The following is a 14,888-nucleotide window of genomic DNA, read 5'->3' as shown; positions in this document are numbered from 1 at the left end:
TCTTGTAGGTGCAAGTCCAGGATAGTAAACTAAGTGGGAAGGGGAGGGGAGGGGAGGGTGGGGGGTGTCTGTGTGAAATCAGAGGAGGGCTGGATTAAATCTGTCCACCCCCCTCACCAATCTCCAGCGCTCCTTGTACAGAGGGAAGAGCACAAACATCTACTGGATCAAAGGCGGTTTAGGGTGGCAGGGGGTGGTTGGTGATGTGGGAGTTAGTTCTGGGTTGTAAAGGAAAGGTGGGAAGGAGGGGGGGAATGAGTGGAGTGCTGCATCAGTTCCCCCATCTTCCCAATGTCCGCAGCAAAATAGATAAGAGAGAATAAACCTCGGGTAAAACAGCTGCCCGGGAAACACTCACGTCGACAACATCAAACATGGTGGCAGAGACGGCCGCTACATCGGTGGCATTCCAATTCCAATACCGCAAGTTATAATTGCGGCAATTTCCAAAGGGGACTGGAATGAAGTAGCAGACCAGACTGTCTCGCCGTTGAGACTAATACTTTAAGTCCCTCGGATAGGTCGCTCCTTTTCCCTCGAGGCGACAGAGGTTTAGCGTGATCGCCTTGTGCCAAAAAACAGGGAGAAGGGAACAAAGACGCTGCAAGGAGAAGAGCAGCAAAAACCCAGTTAGCAATTAACGAGGTGCCTTCAACATCTGGCAGTTTAGACAGTTTATACCAAAGATCCTATAGCGGAGCAAGATAGACCACTCCTGCTAAATGCAATGGGCTGACGTGTAGTACGCAACAGAGCGGAACGTGGGCCTTTTTTTCATCCATTTCAGTAACCGGACCCGACCCGACCCGACCCGCAGTGTAATCAACGTTGCAGGGGAACAGTTTGTGTTAATAAATTAAAATTCTGAAAATGAGAAGATGTTTACCAAATAACTTTGATTTTTTACGAGGATATTTCCGTAACCGGCTTCCGTCTCCCGTCTCCGCACTAGTATCCCACGGGATCTTTGGTGCGGAGACGGAAGCCGGTTACGCAAATGGGGCCGAAAATCACTCATGAATCTGCCCGTGACCGTACTATGTCTTTTTTGTCGAGTGGACTATCTTGCTCGCTGTAGGGTCTTTGGTTTATACGACGGGAAACAGGTCCTTCGGCCTAACCGGGCCTGCACCGACCCAGCCATCGCCCAGCTGTTATCAGGCAACTGAACCATCCCACCAACAACTAGAGGCCTGGACCCACCTGATCTCCCGGTTGCTAAACACTTTAATTCTTCTTCCCATTCTCACACTGACCTTTCTGTCCTGGGTCTCCTCCATTGTCAGAGTGAGGCCAAACGCAAATTGGAGGAACAACACCTCATATTTTGCTTGGGCAGCTTACACCCCAGTGGTACAAACATTGACTTATCCCACTTCAGGTAGCCCCGGCATTCCCTCTCTCTCCATCCCTCCATCCCTCCCCCACCCAAGTTGCACCAGCTTCTTGTTCTCACCCAACAAACAGCTAACAACGGCCTGTTATTCCTTTATCATATCACTTTTTTGCACATCTTTCATCCATTGTTCTTTATCTCTCCACATCATCGTCTATATCTCTCGTCTCCCTTTTCCCAAACCAGTCTGGAGAAGGGTCGCGCCCGAAACGTTACCCATTCCTTCTCTCTAGAGATGCTGCCCGTCCCGCTGTGTTACTCCAGCATTTTGTGTCTGTCTTCAGGTTGAAACCAGCATCTGCAGTTCCTTCCTACACCCGCCATCTACCTCGTTGGAGCCCCTTGTTGCAGAGAAGATTCACGAGGGACTCAAGGGTGTGAGCTCTTGGGAGATGTTGAGCAGGCTGGGTCTCTATTCCCTGGAGCGCAGGAGGATGAGGGGCGATCTTATAGAGGTGTACAACATCATGAGAGGAATAGATCGGGTAGATGCACAGAGTCTCTTGCCTAGAGTAGGGGAATGGAGGACCAGAGGACAGGTTTAAGGTGAAGGGGGAAAGATTTACTAGTAACCTGAGGGGTAACCGTTTCACACAAAGGGTGCAGGGTGTCTGACTTTACTGGACTTTATCTTGCACTAAATGTTATTTCCTTTATCATGTATCTGTGCACTGTGGATGAATCGATTGTAACTGTATATTGTCTTTCCGCTGACTGGAGAGCACACGACACAAATCTACTGTACCTTGCTGCACTACACTGGATGAGAAAGTGGGATAGTGTGTATGGGTGATCATAAGGTCATAATAGGAGCAGAATTAGGCCTTTCGGCCCATCAAGTCTCTTTTGCCATTCAACCACGGCTGATCCATCTCTCCCTCCTAACCCCATTCTCCTGCCTTCTCCCCATAACCTCTGACACCCGCACAGTTGGCGGCGTGACTCACCTGTTGCAGCGGCCCCTACAGCCTGTCTGTCTTTTTTTTATTTTTTGTCTAGTTAAATGTAGTGTTTGGTGTTTTTTAATAGTATTTTTAAATGTGTAAATGTGGGGGGCGGGGGAAACTGTTTAAATCTCTTCCCTGTCCGGGAGACCCGACTTTTTCCCTGTCGGGTCTCGGCTGTCGTTGGGGCCTAGCACCGTGGAGCGGCCTCCAGCCTGAACGAGCCGGGGGCTCGGGAGACTGCGGAGCTGCGGATCTGCGGACTCACCATCGTCGGGGGTGGCCGGCCTCGGAGCGTGGGGAGCGGCGGTGACTCGCTGCTGCGACTCGACTCCTGGGGCTCGGAGGCTCCAGCAACGCAGCCGCAGGTCCGGTGGACTGTGACATCGGGAGCTCGCGGGTCTGGGAGGAGAGAGAGAGACCGCTTCCCGGAGCTCCCGCAACGCGACTTCTCCAGCCGGTGTCACGGGGTTGGAACAACCCGGACCGGGACAGTACATCACCCGGCACGGCTTCATGGCCGTGGGACTCACCATCGCCCGTGGGGGTTCCAACCTTGGACTTTCAGACCGGGAGCGGGGCCGTAAATCGCCCCGCGCGGCCTAAAATGGCCGTGGGACTCATCATCGCCCGCCTGGGGCTTGGACATCGGGAGAGACACGGAGAACAGGGGAGAGAAAAGACTTGCCTTCCATCACAGTGGCTTCACTGTGATGGATGTTTGTGTGAATTTAATTATGTGTATGTCTCTAAGACAGTGTCTTTGTTTGTATGGCTGTGGAAACAACATTTCGTTTGAGTCTCACTGGGGCACAAATGATAATAAATTTGTATTGTATTGTATTGTGTATTGTATAATCAAGAATCTATCTATCTCTGCCTTAAATATATCCACTGACTTGTGGCCTCCACAGCCGTCTGTGGCAAAGAATTCCACAGATTCACCGCCCTCTGTCGAAAGAAATTCCTCCTCATCTCCTTCCTAAAGGAACGTCCTTTAATTCTGAGGCTGTGACCTCTGGATCTAGACTCTCCCACTAGTGGAAACATCCTCTCCACATCCACTCTTTCTACACCTCTCACTATTCCGTACGTTTCAATGAGGGTTCTCCCCTCATCCTTCTAAACTCCAGCGAGTACAGGCCCAGCGCCGACAAACGCTCATCGTATGTTAACCCACTCATTCCTGGGATCGTTCTTGTAAACCTCCTCTGGACCCTCTCCAGAGCCAGCACATCCTTCCTCAGATATGGGGCCCAAAACTGTTCACAAACTCCAAATGCAGCCAGACTAGATAGCATGCGACTGTTATCAGGCAACGGAACCATCCTATCACCAACTAGAACAATGGTCTACATCATTGGAGACCCTCACAATATCATTGATCGGACTTTATCTTGCACTGATCGTTATTCCATTCATCCTGCATCTGTGCACTATGGATAACTCGATGGCAATCAGGTATCATCTTCGGTACATCTCAACGAGGTCCCCCCTTCTAAACTCCAGCGAGTACGGACCCAGTGCCGTCAAACGCTCATCATACGTTAACCCACTCATGAATGGGATCGTTCTCGTAAACCTCTCGTTCTAGTAAATCGAGGGTCGGTGTGGACACGATGGGCCGAAGGGCCTGTTTGTTTCCAATGCTGTATCTTTCAATCGATCAATGAATAAATCAATCAATCGCCAAACCTGCTCAGAAACTTGAAGATTCCTCCTCCCGCTGCCTCTGGTGAGCCGGGGCTGTTTCGGTGTCGTGTCGTTGGTGGTCAGAGCCAGGGCTGTGATGGGGTCGGTGATAGTCAGACCCAGGGCTGTTTTGGTGTTGGTGGTGGTCAGACCCGGGGCTGTGATAGGGTCGGTGATGGTCAGAGCCGGGGCTGGTCATCTTGCCTTGTGGGAAAAGGAAAGAAAGATCCTGGAATAGTGGAATTGGGCGGCACAGCGGTAGAGTCAATGCCTCGCAGCACCAAAGCCCCGGGTTCGATCCCGATTACGGGTGCTGATTTACCTTCTCCCCATGCATGACCTGTGTGGGTTTTTCTCCGAGATCTTCGGTTTCCTACCACACTCCAAAGACGTACAGGTTTGTGGCTTAATTGGCTTGGTGTAAATGTATAAATTGTCCCTAGTGTGTGTTTGTGTGTAGGATAGTGTTAGTGTGCGGGGATCGCTGGTCGGCGATGACTCGGTGGCCCAAAGGGATTATTTCCGCGCTGTATCTCGAAACTAAACTAAAGTTTAATGTCTAGGACAGAACTGCAGATGCTGGGAAAATCGAAGGTGGACAAAAATGCTGGAGAAACTCAGCGGGTGAGTCAGCATCTCTGGAGCGAAGGAAATAGGCAACGTTTCGACCCGAAACGTTACCTATGTCCTTCGCTCCATAGATGCTGCCTCACCCGCTGAGTTTCTCCAGCATTTTTGTCTACCTTTAAAGCTTAATGGCAACTGGTTTGCTCGGGCACGGACTGGTAGATGATTTTACAACAGCGTGGACTGCTTTAAATTAAGATTAATTTGCGGCACGGTGGTGCAGCAGTAGAGCTGCTGCCTCACAGCGCCAGAGACCCGGGTTCGATCCTGACTACGGGTGCTGTCTGTACGGAGTTTGTATGTTCTCCCCGTGACTGCGTGGGTTTTCACCGGGTGCTCTGGTTTCCTCCCACTCTTCAAAGACAGGTCCAGTGCAGGTTTGTAGGTTCTTCCTGAGACCAAGTGGGTTTCTTCCAGGAGCGGATGTTTCTTCCAGCAGATGTTTCTTCCAGCAGATGTTTCTTCCAGCAGATGTTTCTTCCAGGAGCAGGAGCAGGACCTCCTTATGTTATAGCAGCAGAATTGGGCCATTCGGCCCATCAAGTCTACTCTGCCATCCAATCACGGCTGATCTTATCCTCCCTCTCAACCCCATTCGCCTCCCTTCTCCCCATAACCCCGACACCCGTACTAATCAAGAATCTGTCAAACTGTCTTAAAAATATCCTCTGACTTGGCCTCCACAGCCTTCTGTGGAAATGAATTCCACAGATTCACCACCCTGACTGAAGAAATTCCATCTCATCCTTTTATTCTGAGGTCTCTAGTCCTAGACTCACCCACTAGTGAAATCCTCTCCACATCCACTCTATCCAGGCCTTTCACTATTCGGTACGTTTCAATTAGGTCATAAGTGACAAGAGCAGAATTCGTCCATTCGGCCCATCAAGTCTACTCCGCCATTCAATCTACCTCTCCCTCCTAACCCCATTCTCCTACCTTCTCCCCATAACCCCAGACACCCGTACTAATCAAGAACCTATCTATCTCTGCCTTAAAAATATCCACTGACTTGGCCTCCACCGCCTTTTGTGGCAATGAGTTCCACAGATTCACCACCCTGTGACAAAAGAAATTTCTCCTCATCCACTTCCAAAAAATACATCCTTTAATTCTGAGGCTGTGCCCTCTAGTCCTACACTCTCCCACTAGTGGAAACATCCTCTCCACATCCACTCTATCCACGCCTTTCACTATTCGGTAAGTTTCTATGAGGTCCCCCCCTCTCATTCTTCTGAACTCCAGCGAGTACAGGCCCAGTGCCGTCAAACGCTAATCCTAGGTTAACACACTCATTCCTGGGATCATTCTTGTAAAGAAGGGGTCTCGACCCAAAAACGTCACCCGTTACTTCTCTCCAGAGATGCTGCCCGTCCCGCTGAGTTACTCCAGCTTTTTGCGTCTATCTTCGGTTTAAACCAGCATCTGCAGTTCCTTCCTGCACATCATTCTTGTAAACCTCCTCTGGGTCATCTCTCCAGAGCCAACACATCTTTCCTCGGATGTGGTGCCCAAAACTGCTCACAAAACTCCAAACAGATCCTCGGTGGACCAGGGATAGTGTACACCGATCGGAATCACCTGCGATACACAGCTTGCCACGTGCCTTGTCAACTCGGACAGCAGCTCGCTTTCTCTCTTTCTGTACGTGAAATAAAACATTTTAGACGTTAATTTGTCGTTACATTGCAACGGAGAATCCTTTTGCATGGTTCTCCGACATTGAGCAGAGAGATCAATGGAGCGCAGGTACACTGTTCATTCAAAGTGGCATCATAAGGTGGTCAAAAAGGCATTTGGCACTTTGGCCTTCATCAATCAGTATTGAGTATACTCCAGGGAGTACAGGCCTAGTGTTATCAAATGCTCCTCACATGAACAGCCACTCATCCCAGGGATAATTCTGGTAAACCTCCTCTGGATCCTCTCCAGCACCAGCACATCCTTCCTCAGATATGGATCCAGAGGGACACAGAGAGAATAAATAAAGATCGGACATACACAATGGGCAACAGACAACCTCTGTTATAGTGTTCAAGAAGGAACTGCAGATGCTGGAAAATCGAAGGTACACAAAAATGCTGGAGAAACTCAGCGGGTGCAGCAGCATCTATGGAGCGAAGGAAATAGGTAACGTTACAGGCCGAAACCCTTCTTCAGGCTGAAACGTTACCTATTTCCTTCGCTCCATAGATGCTGCTGCACCCGCTGAGTTTCTCCAGCATTTTTGTGTACCTCTGTTATAGTCCCTGCCTCAACTTGTTCCATACACCCACCACTCTCTGCGGGATAAGTTACCCCTCAGATTCCTATCAAATCTTTCCCCCTTCACCTGAAACCTATGTCCTCTGGTCCTCGATTCCCCTCCTCTGGGCAAGAGACTCTGTGCGTCTACCCGATCTATTCCTCTCATGATTGTGTGCACCTCTATAAGATCACCCCGCATCCTCCTGCGCTCCAAGGAATAGAGTCCTGGTCGTAGTGTGTAGGGAGTGGATGAGAAAGTGGGATAACATAGAACTAGTGTGAACGGGTGATCGATGGTTGGCATGGACTCGGTGGGCCGAAGGGCCTGTTTCCCGCCTGTGTTTCGGAACTAAATGGCGCAGAGGGCCAGAGGGACCTTGTTGTACCGTTCCACGTACACCTGAAGGTGGCAGCAGAGGGACATGAACAGGCGACTATTTGGGAAGACATGCTGATACAAGAGCAGGGATATAAGAGCAGGGAGGCTCTACTGCAGTTGTACAGGGTCTTGGTGAGACCACACCTGGAGTATTGCATACAGTTTTGGTCTCCTAATCTGAGGAAAGACATTCTTGCCATAGAGGGAGCACAGAGACCAGACTGATGCCTGGGAAGGTTCACCAGGCCTGAGCTATTGGGAGAGGTTGAGCAGGCTGGGACTCTATTCCTTGGAGCGCAGGAGGATGTGGAATGAACTTTCCCAGTGTCTAAGATCATGAGGTGAATACACAGGGTCTCTTGCCCAGAGTAGGGCAATCGAGAACCAGAGGTCATAGGCTTAGGGTGAGGGGGTGAAAGATTTAATAGGAACCTGAGGGGAAACATTTCATTCAGAGGGTGGTGGGTGTATGGACCAAGCTGCCACAAGAGGTAGTTGAGGCAGTGACTATAACAACATTTAAAACACATTTGAACAGGTACATAGAAAGGTAAAGGTGAGACGGGGCAAAGTTTAAAGGAGATGTGCGGTACAAGATTAATTTTTACACAGAGGGGCAAAGTTTAAAGGAGATGTGTGGTACAAGATTATTTTTTACACAGAGGGTGGTTGGTGCCTAGAACGAGCTGTCAGGGGTGGTGGTGGAGGCAGATACGATAGTAACGTTTAAGAGGCTTTTAGATAGACACATGGATATGCAGGGGATTGAAGGATATGGATCATGTGCAGGTAGAGAAAATTATGGTGGTGCAGCGGTAGAGTTTCTGCCTCACAGCGCCAGAGATCCAGGTTCGATCCTGACTACGGGTGGATCCTTGTCACCAGTGTGTGTAGGATGGTGACAGTGTGTGGGGATCGCTGGTCGGCACGGACACGGCGGGCCTGTTACCACGGGGTATCTCTAAAAGTGTGTTCATCATAGTCATATATTGTGGAAACAGGCCCTTCAGCTCAACTTGCCCACACCAGCCAACATGCCTCAGCTACACTAGTCCCATGCAGGGGCGGAAAACCCGGGGGGGACCAGAGGGGACACGTCCCCCCCCCCATGTTTTGATAGCGAGTTCCGCTCTTGGTCCGCATTGGTCCCATCTACCTGCGCTTGGTCCATATCCCTCCAAACCTGTCCTATCCGTGTACATGTGTGCATCTTGGGATGATGTTCAGCACAGGCATTGCGGGCCGAAGGGCCTGTTCCTGTGCTGGTACTGATCTGTGTTCTAGATGAATGATAACACAACCCTACCTTGCTCTTCTTCCCGGCTGTCTCTGAGTCACTCGCGTTCTCGTCACTGTTGACGTGACTGCCACTCCTCGACCTTTAACAATAAACGACAGACAGACAGAATGTGTCGAAGGAACTGCAGATGCTGATTTAAGCACAAAAAGCTGCTGTAACTCAGCTGGACAGGCAGCATCTCTGGAGGGAAGGAATGGGTCCGAAGAAGGGTCTTGACCCGAAACGACACCCATTCCTTCTCTCTAGAGGTGCTGCCTGCCTGTGTCCTGAGTTACTCCGTATTTTTGTGTCTAACAGCAGCCAGATTGGTGCTTCTCCCCCTTCCCCAAGGGGCAAGCTCGTGAAGCACATTTAACCCTTGCCACAGAGGGAATACAGAGAAGGTTCACCAGACTGATTCCTGGGATGACAGGACTTTCATATGAAGAAAGACTGGATAGACTCGGCTTGTACTCGCTAGAATTTAGAATTGAGGGGGGATCTTATAGAAACTTACAAAATTCTTAAGGGGTTGGACAGGCTAGATGCAGGAAGATTGTTCCCGATGTTGGGGAAGTCCAGAACTAGGGGTCACAGTTTAAGGATAAGGGGGAAATCTTTTAGGACCGAGATGAGAAAAACATTTTTCACACAGACAGTGGTGAATCTGTGGAATTCACTGCCACAGAAGGTAGTTGAGGCCACAGTTCATTGGCTATATTTAAGAGGGAGTTAGATGTGGCCCTTGTGGCTAAAGGGATCAGGGGGTATGGAGAGAAGGCAGGGATGGGATACTGAGTTGGATGATCAGCCATGATCATATTGAATGGTGGTGCAGGCTCGAAGGGCCGAATGGCCTACTCCTGCGAGTATTTTCTATGTTTTTATGTTTCTAACCCTCGTTATTATAACGACTTGTTTTTAATGGATATCGGTTATGGCGGACGGATCTAATCCTACACAAAGCTCAGAGATTAATGATAACTTCAATCCAAAACTCAGAGTGATAATTCTTCCCTTCCCACCCGCACCAACCCCTCCCCAGGCACTTTCCCCTGCAACCGCAAGTGATGCTACACGTGTCGCTTTACCTCCCCCCTCGACTCCATCCAAGGACCCAAGCAGTCGTTCCAGGTGCGGCAGAGGTTCACCTGCACCTCCTCCAACCTCATCTATTGCATCCGCTGCTCTAGGTGTCAACTGCTCCACATCGGTGAGACCAAGCGTAGGTTTGGCGATCGCTTCGCCCAACACCTCCGCTCGGTCCGCAATAACCAACCCGATCTCCCGGTGGCTCAGCACTTCAACTCCCCCCCCATTCCCAATCCGACCTTTCTGTCCTGGGCCTCCTCCATGGCCAGAATGAGGACGTTTGGAAACTGGAGGAGCAGCACCTCATATTCCGCTTGGGCAGTCTGCACCCGAGTGGCATGAACATTGACTTCTCCCAGTTCCGGTAGCCCTTGCTGTCTCCTCCCCTTCTCAGCTCTCCCTCAGCCCTCTGGTTCCTCCTCTTCCTTTCTTCTTCCCGCCTACCCCCCCCTGCATCAGCCTGAAGAAGGGTTTCAGCAATTTTGTCTACCTTCGATTTTCCAGCACCTGCAGTTCTTTGTTGAACATCAGAGTAATAGAGACTTTAGACTAGTGAGTTTAAAAATAACACCACTCCAAAGCTCATACTAAGTAACTATCGACTAGTGATGATTAACAATAACCTCACACCAAGAGTCAGGGAATCAGTGACCCTGGACTAGTGAGATTAATAAGACTGTAACCTCACACCAAATCTCAGAGAAACGGTGACCCGGGGCCGAGTGAGATGAATAATTACACCACTCCAATATACAGACTGAGTAACTTGTGAAACGGTGTTTAAGAAGGAACTGCAGATGCTGGAAAATCGAAGGTAGACAAAAAAGCTGGAGAAACTCAGCGGGTGCAGCAGCATCTATGGAGCGAAGGAAAAAGGCAACGTTTCGGGCCGAAACCCTTCTTCAGACTTCAGACTTCACCAACTTGTGAAATGAACCTGACCCCAACCCAGACCGGAAGCTCAGACTGAGTAATATAGACTAGTGAGATTAACAATAACACTGCTCCAAAACTACGCAAATGTGTGTGTGTGTACATAGACAGTAGATATATATATGACCTATATATATGTGTATTTGTGAGGATGTGTATATACACACTGAACTCAATCTCTCTGGTTTATCATATTGTTTAACCTGTACTATGATTACATATTCTGTTGGTACACAAAAATGCAGGAGAAACTCAGCGGGTGCAGCAGCATCGATGGAGCGAAGGAAATAGGCAACTTTTCGGGCCAAAACCTTCCTTCAGTCTGAAGAAGGGTTTCGGCCCGAAACGTTGCCCATTTCCTTTGCTCCATAGATGCTGCCGCATCCGCTGAGTTTCTCCAGCAATTTTGTCTACCTATTATTATTATTATTAGTTGAGTTTAGTTTAATGTCACGTGTACTGAGGTACAGTGAAAAGCTTTATATTGTGTGCTAACCAGTCAGCAGAAAGACAATACATGATTACAATTGAAAAATACATGATTACAAATATACACTAGTGAGATTTATGAAAGGGAAATCATGCTTGACTAATCTTATGGAATTTTTTTGAGGATGTGACAAGTAAAATGGATGAAGGGGTACCAGTGGATGTAGTGTATCTAGACTTTCAGAAAGCCTTTGATAAGGTCCCGCATGGGAGACTGGTGTCTAAAACTAGAGCACAAAGTAGTGGGGATAGGGTGTTGACATGGATAGAAAATTGGTTGGCAGACAGGAAGCAAAGAGTAGGAGTGAATGGGTCCTTTTCGCAATGGCAGGCAGTGGCGAGTGGAGTGCCACAAGGCTCGGTGTTGGGGCCACAACTGTTTACCATATATATTAATGATTTGGAAGAAGGAATTAGGAGCAACACTAGCAAGTTTGCGGATGACACAAAGCTGGGTGGCAGTGTGAACTGTGAAGAGGATGTTAGGAGGTTGCAGGTTGACCTGGACAGGTTGAGTGAGTGGGCAGATGCGTGGCAGATGCAGTATAGTATAGATAAATGTGAGGTTATCCACTTTGGCGGCAAAAACAAGGGGGAAGATTATTATCTCAATGGGGTTAGGTTAGGTATGGGGGAGGTGCAGCGAGACCTGGGCGTCCTTGTACACCGGTCACTGAAAGTTGGCGTGCAGGTACAGCAGGCAGTGAAGAAAGCTAATGGAATGTTGGCCTTCATAACAAGAGGATTTCAGTATAGAAATATACAAACATAGAAAATAGGTGCAGGAGTAGGCCATTCGGCCCTTCGAGCCTGCACCGCCATTCAATATGATCATGGCTGATCATCCAACTCAGTATCCCATCCCTGCCTTCTCTCCATACTCCCTGATCTCTTTATCCACAAGGGCCGCATCTAACTCCCTCTTTAATATAGCCAATGAACTGGCCTCAACTACCTTCTGTGGCAGAGAGTTCCGGAGATTCACCACTCTCTGTGTGAAAAATGTTTTTCTCATCTCGGTCCTAAAGGATTTCCCCTCTATCGTTAAGCTGTGATCCCTTGTCCTGGAGTTCCCCAACATCGGGAACAATCTTCCTGCATCTAGCCTGTCCAACCCCTTAAGAATTTTGTAGGTTTCTATAAGATCCCCCCTCAATCTCCTAAATTCTAGCGAGTACAAGCCGAGTCTATCCCGTCTTTCTTCATATGAAAGTCATGACATCCCAAGAATCAGTCTGGTGAACCGTCTCTGCACTCATTTTATGGCAATAATGTCCTTCCTCAGATTTGGAGACCAAAACTGTACGCAATACTCCAGGTGTGGTCTCACCAAGACCCTGTACAACTACAGTAGAACCTCCCTGCTCCTATACTCAAATCCTTTTGCTATGAATGTTAACATACCATTCGCTTTCTCCACTGCCTGCTGCACCTGCATGCCTATTTTCAATGACTGGTGTACCATGACACCCAGGTTGCATCTCCCCTTTTCCTAATCGGTCACCATTTAGATAATAGTCTGCTTTCCTGTTTTTGCCACCAAAGTGGATAACCTGACATAGGAGTAAAGAGGTTCTTCTGCAGTTGTATAGGGCTCTGGTGAGACCACATCTGTAGTATTGTGTACAGTTTTGGTCTCCTAATTTGAGGAAGGACATCCTTGTGATTGAGGCAGTGCAGCGTAAGTTCATGAGATTGATCCCTGGGATGGCGGGATTGTCATATGAGGAAAGATTGAAAAGACTGGGCTTGTATTCACTGGAGTTTAGAAGGATGAGGGGATATCTTCTAGAAACATATAAAATTATAAAAGGACTGGACAAGCTAGATGCAAGAAAAATGTTCCCAATGTTGGGCGAGTCCAGAACCAGGGGCCACACAGTCTTAGAATAAAGGAGGGGAGGTCATTTAAGACTGAGGTGAGAAAAAACTTTTTCACCCAGAGAGTTGTGAATTTATGGAATTCCCTGCCACAGAGGGCAGTGGAGGCCAAGTCACTGGATGGATTTAAGAGAGAGTTAGATAGAGCTCTAGGGGCTAGTGGAATCAAGGGATATGGGGAGAAGGCAGGCACGGGTTATTGATTGGAGACGATCAGCCATGATCACAATGAATGAACTTCACTCCAATGTATTGTCTGCAGCCTAGAGTAGGTGAATCGAGGACAGTGGTATATAAAAGTAAGAGAGACGTGGACACATAAAGCTGTAGTAACTCAACGGGACAGGCAGCATCTCTGGAGAGAAGGGTTGCGTTTTAATTCGAGATCCTTCTTCAGACAAGCCAGTGAAAAGGGAAACGAGAGATATAGACGATGATGTGGAGAGATAAAGAACAATGAATGAAGGTTATGCAAAAAAAGTCACGGTGATAAAGGAAACAGGCCATTGTTGGCTGTTTGTTGGGTGAGAACGAGAAGCTGGTGCGACTTGGGTGGCGTAGGGACGGAGAGAGAAGGGAGCTACTTGAAGTTAGAGAAATCAATATTCATACTGAGCTGTAAGCTGCCCAAACGCAATATGAGGCGCTGTTCCTCCAATTTACGTTTGGCCTCACTCTGACAATGGAGGAGACCCAGGACAGAAAGGTCAGTGTGGGAATGGGAGGGGGAATTAAAGTGTTTAGTAACCAGGAGATCAGGTAGGTCCGGGCGGGCTGAGTGAAGGTGTTCAGCGAAACGATCGCCCAATCTACGTTTGATCTCGCCGATGTATATGAGTCCACATCTTGAACAGCAGATATAGCAAATGAGGTTTGAGGAGATGCAAGTGAACCTCTGCCTCACCTGAAAGGACTGTCGGGGTCCCTGGACAGAGCCGAGGCTTAGGCAGGTACCTGGATGGGAAAGGTTTAGAGGGATTAGGTCTAAACGCAGGCAAATGGGACTAGTTAGATGGGGTATCTTGGTCGGCATGGATGAGTTGGGTCGAAGGGCATGTTTCGTCTATCGAGAGGGCAAAGCTTTAAGATGAGAGGGAAGGAGATGCATGGGGAGAGTGGTGGGTGGCTGGAATGACCTTTGATGATGCTGGATGCCTGTTTGAGGCTGCACCATCTGTAGATCCCTTCGATGGTGGGGAGGTCAGTAACATGGTGGACCAGGCAGTGTCCACCATTTTGTGGCCTCCTTCATTCCCGAGCCTGAGGTGATACTCAGGCACTTAGAAACATAGAGAATAGCTGCAGGAGTAGGTCATTTGGCCCTTCGAACCAGCACCGCCATTCAATAGGATCATGGCTGATCATCCAAAATCAGTACCCCGTTCCTGCTTTCTCTATATAGTAGAGTGATACAGTGTGGAAACAGGCCCTTCGGCCCAACTTGCCCACACCGGCCAACATGTCCCAGCTACACTAGTCCCACCTGCCTGAGTTTGACCCATACCCCTCCAAACCTGTCCTATTCATGTACCTGTCTAAATGTTTCTTAAACATTGGGATAGTCCCAGCCTCAACTACCTCCTCTGGCAGCTTGTTCCATACACCCGCCACCCTCTGTGTGAAAAAGTTACCCCTCAGATTCCTATTAAATCTTTTCCCCTTCATCTTGAACTAATGTCCTCTGGTCCTCGATTCCCCCACTCTGGGCAAGAAACTTTGTGAATCTATTCCTCTCATGATTTTATACCCCTCTGTAAGATCACCCCATCCTTCCGCACTCCAAGGAATAGAGTCCCAGCCTGCTCAACCTCGCCCTATAGCTCACACCCTCTAGTCCTGGCAACATCCTCGTAAATCTTCTCTGAACCCTTTCAAGCTTGACAATATCTCTGCTAATAACATGATATCTAACTCTCTCTCGAAAACATA

General features: G+C 48.7%; 1 protein-coding gene across 1 annotated transcript in view; it reads right to left on the bottom strand.

The window, feature by feature from the left end:
* Positions 1–283: 283 nt before the first annotated feature.
* LOC129694286 (membrane-anchored junction protein) overlaps positions 284–14,888 on the bottom strand; it is a 50,441-nt gene continuing 35,836 nt past the window's right edge. Inside the window, exons 8-11 of the mRNA XM_055630997.1 lie at positions 8,592–8,664; positions 6,241–6,301; positions 4,036–4,236; positions 284–601 (exon numbers count right to left, since the gene is read on the bottom strand). Of these exons, the coding sequence (XP_055486972.1) occupies positions 4,040–4,236; positions 6,241–6,301; positions 8,592–8,664 (331 nt within the window). The 3' untranslated portion in view covers positions 284–601; positions 4,036–4,039. The remainder of the gene's footprint in view (positions 602–4,035; positions 4,237–6,240; positions 6,302–8,591; positions 8,665–14,888) is intronic.

The sequence above is a fragment of the Leucoraja erinacea genome, unplaced genomic scaffold, assembly GCF_028641065.1.
Source record: "Leucoraja erinacea ecotype New England unplaced genomic scaffold, Leri_hhj_1 Leri_604S, whole genome shotgun sequence".
NCBI classification, from domain to species: Eukaryota; Metazoa; Chordata; class Chondrichthyes; order Rajiformes; family Rajidae; genus Leucoraja; species Leucoraja erinaceus.
This window is presented reverse-complemented; position numbering and strand designations above follow the sequence as displayed.